The 14,866-nt window shown below is 44.3% G+C and overlaps 1 protein-coding gene across 1 annotated transcript in view; it reads left to right on the forward strand.

The window, feature by feature from the left end:
* Positions 1-14,866, forward strand: part of GRHL2 (grainyhead like transcription factor 2) — a 128,134-nt gene that overhangs the window by 71,329 nt on the left and 41,939 nt on the right. The window contains exon 9 of the mRNA XM_054708262.1: positions 9,930-10,024. Coding sequence (XP_054564237.1) covers positions 9,930-10,024 — 95 coding nt within the window. The remainder of the gene's footprint in view (positions 1-9,929; positions 10,025-14,866) is intronic.

Consider the following 14,866-nt stretch of genomic DNA (forward strand, 5'->3'; position numbering starts at 1 on the left):
CCCCAGGTGCTGGTCAGTCAACATTACAAAGGAAAACCCTGACAGCAGCAACAGCTTCCTCCCTTGAAGGACAAGGTTATCTTCTTTTTTATTTTTTTATTTGTTGTTGATTTTTGGGGGAAGGGAGAGGGAGAGAGATAGAACATCAATGATGAGAGAGGATCACTGATTGGCTGCCTCCTGCACGCCCCACACTGGGAATTGAACCCACAACCCAGGCATGTGCCCTGACCCGGAATCGAACCATGACCTCCTGGTTCATAGGTCAATGCTCAACCACTGAGGCACGCCGGCCGGGCCAAAGTTATCTTCTTGAAGAAATCTATCTAATAAAATTAGAATTTCAATTTTGAAATAATATCGACACTCTCTAATAATGAATGGGAAATAAACAGGAATAGCAACATGAGTAATTCAAATAGCAGGGATTGCAAAAATCACTCATGTAACAAACTAGAATAGCCAGTGCAGTCTCCCCTCCCACACCCCGCTCCCGTCACACACATAACAGACTCACCGCCTGTGTCTGTTCCCAGCGTGGTCTGTGTGCTTGGGCCCGGGGCCATTGAGGCGATGGGAAATGGAGGTTAATCTGAATGGAACTTGAGCAGCTGAAGGGATTGAGTCTGTGGTTCAAACTTAGTGAAAGGAAATCCACGTGAGGGTTTACAGTTCTTGTAATGTGTCCGTGTCCTGAACTTCCCATTACCTCAAAGCCATTTCTTTTGTTTAAATCTGTTCTGCCTGCCTCTCAAAAGTCCAGCTTTATGTGTTTCAAAATTATTGCTGACACGGAGGGCTGCCAGACACTAGAGTTGGTCTTTGAGAGGCGATTGGGTGTCTTATCATAGAATGGCAATTTTCAAGACCCTTATGACTAATAGAGTACCATCGTTTGAGAAAGAACTCAATTTTCTTTTATGAATTAGTGTTGCTTTAACTGGGGAGTATTACAGTTTCTGGGAATATCATTTGGGGTGGAAAGAGGTTGGGCACTATTGTGCTAGGGGGAGGGAGCCCCGTGTGTAGGTCTGAGAGGATGGCTGATGCCACTTTGGGCAGTAACTTCGGCTCCTGTGCCTGTAACTTCTTGTCCCACCCCAGTCCCTGAGGGTGTTACTATGTAACTGGTGAAACGAAGAATGGAAAACTGAAAATAAAACATGGCTAGTTCATGCAGTATACAAGAATAAGTTCGTTACCAAAGCACTATCCATGTCTTCATGCATTCAGCAGACTATCAGAAAGTACCAGGCATGATTTGTAAGAGACAAAAGAGTTTGAAGAGACAAAATGGTTTGAATGAAGTTAAATACCACTGAGTAACATAGATGAATAAAAAGAGCTTAGTTTTAAGCCCATCCAAGTTGATTTAAATTCAGAGTTAGAAGCCACAGTGCACATGTAGGTACATAAGCATGTGTGCTTGTGTGTCTGCACATAGGAAATGACCTTTGGTCAGTTTGAAATCAAGTCAGGATCTGCATTCTTTGAAAAATGAAATAGAATAAAAGTACTAACATACATGGAACACAGTAGTGGGCTACCATGTACAGTGCTTATCTTACTCTACAATTATGACTAATACAACATTGATGTAACATTGGCCCATACAATTCCTTCTTTAGAAACAGGTGCTTCAAACCCAAATAAAATATTGGGTTTAGCCTAAAGGGAAAATTCCAAAAAAGGTTGCATCTTAAATGATATCTGTGAGAATATGATAGTCATTAGTAATAAGATTATCAGCTCCTACTTTAATATCAAGAGTCACTCTTTTTGCAGTCACATTCTGTGAGTCATAGATTATGTCTTCGTATAATTTCTGCCATCGGTGTTCCGGGTTGTGTATGGCAAAGTGCTCATTTGTGAGGTTGAATTATCGTGGAAATCAGAGGGCTCTGGCTTCGTATGTAGACAGAACTTCTTAAGTTCCACTCCGAGCTTGGCCCCTTAAAACTAAGTGACCATTAGGAGGGAAGGTACATGTTTCCTACTCCATAAAGTAGGAATAATTTAAAGAGCTACTGATCAGAATTGTCCAAGCGAATGTTGGTGAAGTATATACATTCAGCACACACTCAGCTCCTAAAAACTGGTCTGCTCCTGTTATTTGCTCAGGGGCCAGGACCAAATGATGGAAATACATTTAATGCCTCTAAAACCCAGCTCAAGTGTCAACACACCTAAGGAAACACATCGACCTCTGACTCGGGAAAAGCATTCTAAAGGAAGTGGCTCATTAGACTTCTTGTAAGCCATTCAGGTGTTAAGGAGCTGCTTTTTTGCGTTTGAAAAACAGAAAAACGTCTCAGAATCTACTTGGACTAAGGTTTATGTATTCCACCTGTTTCAAGTCCGAGCGAATCCTCCTAGAACGACCCCGCACTGTTTCCTGAGTTGGAGCTGATCCCATGTGACCTTCACAGACAAAGAGGACCAATTGGTTGAGGTCAGATGAGATGGGCAAAGTAGGACCGTCACCCACCACGGTACTAGTAGGGTCTGTTGTCGTAGATACTGTCTCTCTCTTGGTGATGAGGAAATACAGGTTCGGAGAGGTTCATAACTCACGGAAGGTCGCAGGGCTTGGTGAGAGGAGGACAGAAATTAAATTCAGGCCTGTGTGTCCTCCCCTCCCGTGTCCGCTCTTCCTGTGCTTCGGGTGCCGCCCTAAGTGGATTTCTTGTATATCCAGTTCTCAAACATATAAACCACCCCGAGTTCTTGGCTTTAAAAAAATCTTTTTCGGCTTCATTGTGTGCACACTGAATTGGCAGTAGTGCCCTGAGCTGTTTTCAGCATTCCAGCTTCATTATTTCACCAGTCCAGACAGAATCCACATCTTTCAGGAGAGAAGCAATTTTTATATTAATTACACCGTTCCTTTTAATCTCCAGCAATATATACAAAAATAATTAAAAGGGGTAGTTATAATTTACCCAGCATGTGAAACTTAATTAAGGGGAAAGCATTAAAAATTCCTTTGACGGCATTCCAGAATCACACACATACACCACTGATCATATGCAAAAAAATGAAAAAATAAAAGATAGCAAAATGATTTACCATCATGCTGCCCGTAACAGTTAAAAAAGAATCCAGTCCTATAATTCTGTGTAGAATGTAACTTGCCAGAAACATGCATGAAAGCATTGCGCATTCACCCATGCTCAGCGCCCTTTGCTGAAACGCCCATTGTTTTTTCCAAAGGGCTGGCTTTTGAACTTTGGGTCTTCGTGGTGCCTGCAGGATGTGGGGGTGCTTTCTCTGCTTCTCTCCAGGGCAGCACCCCAAACTCGTTCTCCTTTGTGAAGCAATTTGCAATCATCCAGACATGTCTCTCTGCCCCATCGAACTTTCCACAGCATTTCTCTACCAGCGAGTTGCCATGGAGGCTGTGCTGTGATTTTTCTCTACAAGGTGTTAGTACCTGGTGACGATTTATTGTTTGATTTGCAAGATAAATATAGGCAGTGGTTAAAAGTTTGGCCTTTGGCAGCAAACGGACCCGGATTCCAATCTCACAGGTTGGCCTGCTACCAGCCACGTGGTTTTCTGCAAGCAGCAACTTCTCGGCAGGAGGAGGGTGCTCATACCTACCGCACGGTGGGTTGTGAGGATCAGGTGAGGTCACGTTGGTAAAAGCCTCGACACAGCCTTGACACCCCGTGAGTTCTCCGTTTGTGGCAGTTTTTATTATCCCAAGAGTATTTGCATTTTAATGCCAGGAGATGACAATGCCCTTACAAAAGGAATGAGTGTTTTAGGATGGGACTGCTGGCTTGAGAACAAGCGGACTTCTTGGAGCAGGTGGTACGCAAGTCTACCACATAGTTAACTGCCTCGTCTTCCTAGTGGGGTGTTTGCACCCCAGAGGGAAAGGATCGAGAAGAATAACCCGTCACATGGGCTTCATTGATGGTTTATATAGGACCTCAACGACAGACATAGTGCTTTCTAAGACCATAAGGATGCACCCGCAAGATTCAGTGATTTCCATTTGCCCTAGAACTGGGCTCCTCCAAGTGTGGTCTGACGTCAGACTGGCAGCATCCGCCCACCTGGGAGCTTGTGAGAAAGGCCAATTCTTTGCCACATCCCAGACATACTGAATCTTTGGGAATGGGCCCAGACAACTGCATTTTTCCAAAGCCCTACAGGTGAATCTGATGCACCCCAACACTTGAGAAGCACCGTTCTAGAACATCTACTCAAGCCTATAAGGTACAGGCATCCAGACTCATCCTATGTCTTTGGGGGGCACCCTAACAGGCCCTAGAGAATGTACATGGCTGTGCACTCCCTTACTCCTCGCTCTGACATTCCAAGGACACACACAACCATAGAGGACTCTGGGAAGTTGAACTCTTATCACTCACAACATGACTTCACAATGAGATCGACTTCATGTTTATTTCATCAGACAAACTCCCATTTCTTCTTCCCATGGTTTTCTTCTTCTTGATAATTCAAGCTAGTCGTGCATTGTTGGGTTGTCCCTTTGTGTGCAAATTACTAAGATTAATAAAAACGACCTTTTAACTCAGATTCAATTAGCATGCATTTTTCTTTTTTTAGAGACCCATTTCAACCAATTATAATTTTGTTCCATCATGCTGGTTTTTACTGTAGAAACATCTCAGCCATTTTCCTATGTATATCCCCATCCTCACCAAGTGGATGTTAGTATTATATAGATATTTACAAACCGGTGTACAAAACCTGTAGCTTTTATATTGTCTCATCACTTGCTAAAGCAAGTCCATCCGAAATGTAATATGGTCACAATTATGTGCTGTATAATGCTTTTTAAAGTGGGGTGATGATTTTTCAGCGATAGTGGCTCTCATGCAAAAAAAAAAAAAAAAGTCACTCACTAAAATCACATGACTTCCCGACGATTAGAGGGAATCTCAGATGGAGGGGATTGAATGGTGACCCTCAACAATGATATGTTCATGTTCTAACTTCTAGAACCTGTGCATATGATCTTATTTTTTTTTTATTTTTTATTTTTTTAAAATATATTTTATTGATTTTTTTTACAGAGAGGAAGAGAGAGAGGGATAGAGAGTTAGAAACATCGATGAGAGAGAAACATCGATCAGCTGCCTCCTGCACAACCCCCACTGGAGATGTGCCCGCAACCAAGGTACATGCCTTGACCGGAATCGAACCTGGGACCCTTCAGTCCGCAGGCTGACGCTCTATCCACTGAGCCAAACCGGTCAGGGCTGATCTTATTTTTTTAAAAAAAAGGACTTTACAGATGTCATTAAGTTAAAGATCTCAAGATGAGATTATCCTGAGGAGGATGGACTTTGAATTCAGTGACAAGTTTTCAGAAGAGAAGGGAGAAATAGACCCCAAGGCACAGGGGAGAAGAGCCTGAGAACAGCGGCAGCGTTAGAGGGACGCATCTACAAGCCAAGGGACACCAAGGGTTGCCAGCAACCACCAGAAGCCAGGAGAGAAGTGTGGGGCCCATTACTTTTCAGAGCCTCCAGAAAGAGCCAGCCCAGCTGACACCTTGATTTGGCCTCCAGAACTGTGAGAGAATAAGCTTCTATTGTTCTAAACCTCCAGGTTTGTGGTAATGTGTTATGGCAACTCTAGGAAACTAAGCTCATTGCACCAGCTCATTAAAAATAGCTTCTCCTGGTTGTAGCTGCCAACATTTACAAAACCTGGGTTTGAGAAACTTTCTTACGGAACTAAGTTAAGGAAGGCTTAACACCAAGTTGCTGAATTTCTATGTTTACTCTATACATAAACCATACACACCTTTGAGCAAGCAACACTCATCAAAGGACACATTAACACAGTTTTTCAGAGCAGGAGATACATCCATGAGCATTTCATTCACTGGACAAATGTGCATGTGGACAGAGCAGCATCAGTGTGCGTGCGGTGTTCGGCCAGTTAGAAAACCTTGACACTCACGAAGTAGTAGGTGAATGGCTTAGAGCAGTGGTTTTTCAACCTTTTTCATCTCATGACACACATACACTAGTGACTAAAGTTCTGCGGCACACACACAAATATATTTTTTGTTGATCTGACCAAAAAAATAGGTATAATTTTGGTTCATTCACACCGGATGGCTATTGTGGTGTTGGCTGTTGTCATTTTTTATTTTGTGACAATCTGAGGGCACAGAGGTCAGTGCCCCTGACTAAATTGCATGTTTTAAAATTCTTGCAGCACACCAGTTGAAAATCCCTGGCTTAGAGACTAAAATCAAAGGATCGAGATGAACAGGCTTTTCTTATATTTCATAGTTAGAGTCTTTGTTGTATTTTTTTTTGTTTAGAATGCCTAGGGATCCACTCATTCACTCATTTACTCACTTACTCAACTAACGTATTTATTTGTATGATGGTAAACTCTGACACAGAGCAGTGTTTCAGATACGTTTCTTGCCCTCATATAGCATGCTAGTATATAACTAATATGAAATGCTGGTGATAAGTAAACAAATACATGAAATATTGGTACATGCTATGAAGGAAAGAAACAAGCTAACGTAACCTCCCGATATGAAGTGGCCTCATCAGTCTTGTCCCTTTGTGTGCAAATTAAACTTGACTGGAATCGAACCTGAAACCCTTCCGTCTCTGGGCCAATGCTCTATCCACTGAGCCAAACTGGCTAGGGCTAAAGTATTTTTCATAAGTTTATTTATTGACATGAAAAGATGCTGAAGATGTATTAAGGGGGAAAAGCAATTTGAAAATTAATTGTTACAGTGTTGTTTAAAAATATTTATACATTTTGGAGAAAGGAAGACAGAGAATGAGATAAGAAAAATAAAGTATATACAGATATGTTTTTAGTGGTTGTGAGTGAGTAGATTGTGGCTACTTTTAAATATTTTTCTTATTTGTTCATGGTCTCTGACTTTCCTATGGGGAACACACAAGATTTTATAGTAAAGTGTGTTCGCTTTATTTAAAATGTAAAGATATATACAGTTTTGCTTCAGAGTTTTCTTTGGGTAACCAATAGAAACACGGACAAAGGGCATGAAGAGGTGGTTTTTATTAGGAGACACTGGTTTGCTACCCTGGAAGTGAAGAGATGCTTGAATTCATAGCTGATAACAGAAATGCAAATATAACATTATTAGGATACCACTTTGTACGCATGGGATTGGCCCCAAAAGTAGAAATTTGGTGAGAAAGAGGGGAAGTAGAATTCTTATAGAGGTCTAGACTGACATGACCCATTCTCGGGAATAAGTCTGGAGAGCACATCCAAGTAGGTTTCTCTGTGATTAACCACCAACCAGGGTCCGGTAATAAAGAGTTTTATTTAAAACAGAACAAAACAAAAAATCAAACTACCTTTATTCTATTCTGGATTATTTTCAGCTTATTTGTTTTATGGATTTTCTTTTATTTTTATTTGAATGATGGATAGAAAAAGCAAATAGGAGTACTACTCTCCACCTAATTCACAAAACAGAATGAGTTGTATTCATAAGAGGAAGTAATTACAGTTTTGGTGAAGGATGACATGAATTTAGGTTTTGTGACAACTGAGGAATAAACAGTTAAAATGATTATATATGTGAGCTTTAGGGAAACAGACTACAACCTTTTAAAGCATTAACTTAGGGAACCTGGAACACCACCCCCCTGGAGTGGGATGAGGAAACAACCATTTGACCAGAAACATGGCAGGTTTTGTAGACAATGAACACGTTCTACATCCTGGAGGTCAGCTGTAGTAACTCCCTCCCATCCTGACTCAGAAGGGACATTGTAAGAGGTCTATTTGTTTTATAAATATTATAATTGAGTCTTCCTCTGACCCCCTGTGTGGGGTGGGCTATGACTGCACAGAGGAAGTGTACGGGGCCTAATCGAGAAGGACGTGGTAGGTCAAGGTGAAAGATTTAGCCTTAGGAAAAATTACGGAAAGCGCATGGTCATAGTTTCATTTTAGAAAAGTTATTGCGGAGGCTTGGAGAGGAAGAACATGGGTGATGAGGTGATCAGTTTGTGAATGAACCTGGTTTCAAAGAAAAGCAGAAGGGTTTTATCATGATGCCAGCCAAGCAGGATGTGACGAATGTTTATTTAGTACCCAAGGGACAGAATTAAGGTAGGATGTCATATCCAAGGAGGCCAAGAGTAGGGAGGAAAGAGAACCTCAGATGGCAGCCATAAGCTAGAAACCTCAGGAAGTAGTGAGCAGTAACACTGGGAATTTCATGTCCAGACCTGCAGACCAACTGAGGCCGTGACGGTGGAGACAGTGAGCAGTGAAGGTTTTTATCACAGGTGTGTTTGTGGCACCAGAGAGCTGGACTACCAAAGGGCCCATCTCTGAGGAGAGGGAATGGCTTGTGACTGATGGTCCCCATGGAATTCTATGTAGCTGCAGTTAGATTGGAAAGGTCCAGAGTGAGGCTTGCCAGAAAAAATACAGGGTGCTCAGTTAAATTTGAATTTTTGATGAAGAACAAATACTTTTTTTTGATAAGTATATCCCAAATACTTGCTAAATCTGGCAACCCTACCCATAGCTCAGTACAATTTGTGAAAATGAAAGCTATGTATGCAGGCAAATCAACACAACTTATAAGAATACTAGTGTTCCCATTGCAGGAAAAATCCTGCAATAGGATTTCCTGCTGCACTCTACCCCGCCTCCGTTCCTCCCTTGTCGCCCGCCCCACCTTCTCTTCCAGCCCACCCGAGTTTCCCTTCGCCCCCGGCCCTGACTTCGCTCCGCCCTTCTCCTTCCCCCCGCCCCCCTGGCTTGCTTGCTTCTCGAAGGTTTACTCCCTTCTGCAGCTCTTGGCTTCTTTCGACACTGTCTTGATATGCAAATTAGCCGCCGTCTTTGTTGGGGTAATTTGCATACTCATCCTGATTGGTTGGTGGACGTGGCTTGGCTGGTGGGCGTGGCTTAGGTGTAGCGAAGGTGCGGTCAGTTTGCATATTTGTCTATTATTAGATTAGACTAGAGGCCCAGTGCACAAAATTCTTGCACGGGTAGGGTCCCTAGTGGCTGCTGGCTGCCGGCTGGGGCCTTCCTTCATTTCATGCCACCCCTTGTTGGTCAGCACACATCATAGTGAGCAATTGAACTCCCGGTTGGTCGAACTCCCGAGGGGACACTTTGCATATTAGGCTTTTGTATATATAGATGCCCTGGCCGATGTGGCTCAGTTGGTTGGAGCGTCGTCTGATATACCAAAGGGTGGTGGATTCAATCACTGGTCTAGGCAAGTACAGGAGGTGACCCATTAATATCTCTCTCTCTCTCTCTTTCTCTCTCTCTCTCTCTTTCCCCTCTCTCCCTTTAAAAATCAATTTAAAAAATTTAAAAAGAAAAGAATACATTAATAGCTATTAATAGCTTGTGTTTGTCGGGTAGATAATAGGGATTAAAGCAATAAATAAGTACTACATAAATAAAAGAATAGAGGGCCTTGGTGATAGTGAGCTGAGTATGATTCCCTCAACCTCTCCCGGAATTTCCTCCTGAAGTCCTGATGACACTGCCTGGCGGATGAACAGAATATTCTGTTCTACGAAGCAATCCCTATGGAATACCCGGGCGCTTCCAGCAAACTTACGTGGCAGGAAAGTGAGCAGGAGAAGGAATGGGTAGGAGACAAGGGACTCGGGAGGGAAAGCACAGTTTTATAAACCTAATAAAAAAATGACACTCATGAACAAATCAGTTAGGAACATTGCTTCACCTAAGGTTCAGTCTTTTAATAGAGGAACATGTTTACATTCTTATAAATTAGTGAAAGAATATCAGCAAGTGTAAATCCTTAGCTGTGGCCATAGAAACAGCTAGAAGAAGAGGCAACATTTCCGTTTGCCCATTGGAAAAAGGACAGTTCTGTCCATGTCACTGAGTAACTCTGATTCTTAAAACCACTTTCTTTTCTAACGTTACAGCGGATTACAAGGAGAGCTTTAATACGATTGGGAACATTGAAGAGATTGCATATAATGCGGTTTCCTTCACCTGGGACGTGAATGAGGAGGCCAAGGTGAGTGAAAAAGTAGCACTGATTCATTGTTCAGAACTTTTAAGTAATGTGTCCTCTCTTTGCAGGTGATTTTTTTTTTTTTAACAACAGGCTTTATAGGTAGGGAAAGATCTGTTAACTCGAGCCAGAACGAACGGAAATGAACCCATTATCTTTCTCTAGAAGTTACACACATTCAATTCTGTGGAGCAAAATTGCCTTTTTTTGGGGGGAAAGGAGAAAAGGACGGGTACCCGTGCCGCTGTGGCCTCCTGCGGGATGCCCCAGACCCACGTCCCTCCAAAGCCTCCAGGCTCCATTTTAGCCCTTGGGTCTGACAAAGAGTGGGCCATAGAACCTTTCCAACCTGCCCTATAGACTTTCCCGAACCCCTTCTCACTGCAGCCTTCTTCAGGGGGAAGTGGTTCGGAGCTCATGCTTCAGAGGTGAGTGCCTGGGAATGTCTCCTGACCCCATGCTTCCTTCCACGTGTCACCTGCTGGAGGGAGGGGGCAGGAAGCAGGGCCCCAGGCCTCTGAACTTCACTCCCCGAGGTTCCCCACCGCTGTGACCTTGAGCCATTTTTTTCCTTGTTGACTGCTTAAGCTTTCTCGCTCGCTCTCTGGTGCCAGCAAGCGTAAGACCTCCAGCAAGGTGTGCCCTGGGGGTTCCGCCGCTGACAGGGTGAACAAGAGAGACTCGCTGGTTCTCCCGTTTGCTTTTGGGGCACTCGTCTCTGAGTGTATGAAAACTCCAAACTGTTCTGTCTGCACCCTTTTTTTCTGTGTTGTATAGCTTCTGACTCTGATCCTTCTTTTGCACTAAAGAGAAGTTTCCCGATGAAACCTAAGTTTGTTTTGCACTTCAGTTATGTACCATCTAGGAGGGCGTTACAAAACTTGGTCTTCAAACTAATGAAAAGGTCAGTGTAAACAAACTCCCTTCAATGCTTTATTGTCTGCAAGCGGGGAAGGCCGGGTGAGAGAGGAAACTGGATTTGAGTTTGCGGGCAGGACTTATGGGAGAAGATGAATTGCTCAGTGTCTCATTTCGCTCACGTATAAAACAATGTAAATGAAATTGGCTTTCGGCCCAAGAAAGGTGACTTAAGCGGGCAAGCAGAAAGCGTGCCAGGGAGCTAGAAGGAAGTGGGCCTCACAGCCGGGGGCAGTCAGGTCCCATGCAGAACTGTAGGGAAGCTTCTTCTAGGGTCCGTTCACCTCCATTTAAAGCTCCTTGTCCAGGGCCGGCCGGTGTGGCTCAGTGGTTGAGCGTTGACGTAAGAACCAGGAGGTCACAGTTCGATTCCTGGTCAGGGCACATGCCCGGGTTGCAGGCCCAGTGTGGGGTATGCGGGAGGCAGCGGATCAATGATTCTCTCTCACCACTGATGTTTCTACCTCTCTCTCCCTCTCCCTTCCTCTCTGAAATCAATAAAAGTATATTTTAAAAAAGTTTCTTGTTCAAGCCCCAGACTTTCCCTTCGTCCTCTTCTCTCAGAGGCTGGGGTACTGGGCTAGACAAAGAAAAGGCACAGCCGGGCTGGGGTTAGAATCCTTAGCAAGTCATCTTACCTCTCTGGGACCTCACTCAGCTCCTTTAATCAAAACAAAATGAAACAAAACGAACTTTTCCAATTAAACTCTGCCGTGCCAAGTCTGGTGTGTGATGTGTGAAGATCCAGTGCTCTGGGGGAGGGCACGGGAACCAGTAACCACCCAGCGCATGTGTGAGGAGCGAGGGCAGGCCCTTCACAGTCACTGGGGAGACAGCGGGGTCCGATCCCTGTCAGTGTAAAGGAGCTATAAATTCGAGCTGTCATCGCAGCCCTAATGTTCATTATCATGTAGTCTGTGCTAACGAGTGCTAGAGGGTGAATGCCTTAATGGTTATGTGTCAGTAGGGACCCTTTAAAGAAGATGCCAAAACCGAAGGGACAGCTTGAGTGATGGAGGCTGAGGTGCCACGGCGCGGTAGTGAATTTGGGTGGAGCTGACCCTCCTTTCAGCCTCGTTAAGACAATTCCATCCTGCACCCAGGGGCAGAAGCTCGCTTCTCTTGTTCAAACACGTTGGAGCATGTGTGCTGTTCCAGCATCACAGGTTTAACTCACAGCTGCTTCTTGTAGCAAAGTTTGCTTGTTTCTTTAGTATATATATTTTAGTTACTGATACTTGATTATTGCAGTTGTGTGCAGTCGGGGTTAACCAATAAGTAATAAAAAAATAGTTTCTAATAATTTCCCCCAAAGGACTGGAAAGGCTCTTAAAGAAAAGCCATAAAAATCAACTTGGTTTCATTAGTGAGGCCAAGAAGATTTTTTTCTCATCAACTCGCAGAGCGTAAGGTATTTCTTTAAAATGTTACTGATTTTAGCCCTGGCCGACGTAACTCAGTTGGTAGGGTGTCATTCTGTGCACCACAAGGTTCCTGGGTTCCGTTCCCTGTCACAGCACATGCCTGGGCTGCAGGCTGGATGGCCTGTAGGGGGCGCTGCAGGAGGCAGCCCATTGATGTTTTGCTTTCATATCATTGTTTCTCCTTTCCTCTCTCTCTAAAAGTCAATAAAAAATCTTTAAAAAATAAAATAAAGTATTATTGATCTTATATAATAAAAGGGTAATATGCAACACTAACGGCGGAACGACCCAGGAACAGCCAATTGCTATGATGCACAGTGACCACTAGGGGGCAGACGCTCAACTCAGGAGCTGCCCCCTGGTGGTCAGTGTGCTCCCACAGGGGGAGCTCCACTCAGCCATAAGCCGGGCTGACAGCTACGAGCACAGCAGCGGTGGCGGAAGCCTCTCCTGCCTCCTCGGCAGTGCTAAGGATGTCTCACTGCAGCTTAGGCCTAGGCCTAAACCATCAGTCAAACATCCCCCGAGGGCTCCCAGGCTGCCAGAGGACTGTCTGTCTGCTAGCTTAGCCCCTATCCCCTGTGGGGCGGGCCTAAGCTGGCAGGTGGACATCCCCTGAGGGGTCCCGGACTGCGAGAGGGCGCAGGCCAGGCTGAGGGACCCCCCCCCCCCCCGAATGCACTAATTTTTGTGCACCGGGCCTCTAGTTTTCTAATAAGCAGACTGCATAAAACAAAGCATGTGGTTGAGTAAAAAAGTTTTTAACAAAACAAGAAGTAAAAGGCGTCTCTCCCACAGTGGAGTTGTTTGTGATTTTCATATCATGGACTTCCCAGGAGCAGTTACATTTGCTTTTGAGTTCCTGTTGGCAGCATCCACACAGAAATCTCTTGTAGGCCTCAGGGCTGGGGCCCCATTCAGTGTCATGTGATGCTTTGGTTTATGTGACCAGCGGACACAAATGTGTGGCCTGCAGCCTTCATATAGTCCACAGAACGCATATGTGTATGTAACATACATTTACATACTTTATTTCAAAAATTTATTTATTTTTGCCCACATTTAATAATCAGGAGGTTACTTTAATCTAGGTTTTCTAGATTCTTTTGGGTGATTAAAGAAACGGCAACCATAAGCCCAAGTGTTTGCAAGGCCACGAGTGGTGCTTGTGAGGTACTGGCTCGTCTCTTTCATGCTTTCTCTAGCCCTCACCATTCTGGAACTTTCTCTGCCTGGCCCTGGTGGACATTTGAGTTTCCAGGCCCCAATCCTACCCCCTCAGACAGCCGAGTATGCGGTTTACATCCCCTCTGGTTTTCCGTGTTGGGGACCGTGGTGACACGTGGAGGTTGACAGAGCAGCGCCGAGAGAAGTGGAACCAGGATCCCCGCCAGCATCCCCGGGCTCCTTTGGCAGCGGGCCAGGGTGTGACTTGGGTTGGCACGTTGGCACTGTGAAAGAGAGTGGCTGTGACATACTTTTGAATGCCCATAGTGGCGTCAAATCTTGATCTTTGAGGATGTTTTAAAAAACACCAGAAATCACGTGGGTCCAACTATAAATACACATCAACCAGTTGGACATTACCACCTTAGGGTTAAAAATGAGATTTCTTTGTACACTTGAAACTTACATGATCCTATTAACCAGTGTCCACCTAATACATTTAATGTAAAGAATGAGATTACTTTTCTACAAGACCGGCTTTGAAGAAGGCAGTGTCGGAAGAGACGTGACAAATAACATTTGAGCCACAGCAGCGTCATTGGAGAAACCATATATCTTCCCAAGATGACTGCGTTAAAGGATAGTTTTTATTTGAATATTTAAGTTTTGGTGCATTTATTTAAAAAAACAAACAACAGTCAATATTTGGTTTTCTTACTACATATGCATCAAGGGCTAATGATAAGGTGATAGATTTTCCCAGAGCACCTTCCTACATTTTCCTTTTCTTGCTGCATTTTACTTTCACCTCTCGTTTAGCCTGAACCGAAGAAAGGATGTGAAATTCTAATCATTTAGTTTAATTAAGGAAAAAGTTTGACCTGGGAAGGTGTTAAAACTATTCATTAAAACGAGGTTCGGAATGAACTGATTTCTGGTATCAATGGCAGCGTGAATCTGGCAGAGCTATTGCCGAGTTCTTCCACCCAGAACCGGTTCTGCTGGCTGTGCCACCCGTCTTCCTGCACAATGACAGGGGCAGCAGCAATAGTCTCCAACAGGACATTCCTCCCCCCGCCCCCCTCAGGGTCTGGACGCTGCTGTAGTGTGAACAGGTGTCCCTGGGTCCCTGGCTATGACTCAGGTGACATCTAGGTGGGTAAGGTTGGGAGTCCCAGTCCACCTGGTTACAGCTGGGAAATTGATGGGGGATGGGCAGCAGCAGGTGACAGGGGAAAAAGCACTGAAGTGGGGTCCAGGCACCCGGATGTTCATCTTGGCACCGGATGTTCATCTTGGCACCGGAAGAGCCGGTTTTGTGACTTCTCCCTGCTGA

The sequence above is a fragment of the Eptesicus fuscus genome, chromosome 19, assembly GCF_027574615.1.
Source record: "Eptesicus fuscus isolate TK198812 chromosome 19, DD_ASM_mEF_20220401, whole genome shotgun sequence".
NCBI lineage: Eukaryota > Metazoa > Chordata > Mammalia > Chiroptera > Vespertilionidae > Eptesicus > Eptesicus fuscus.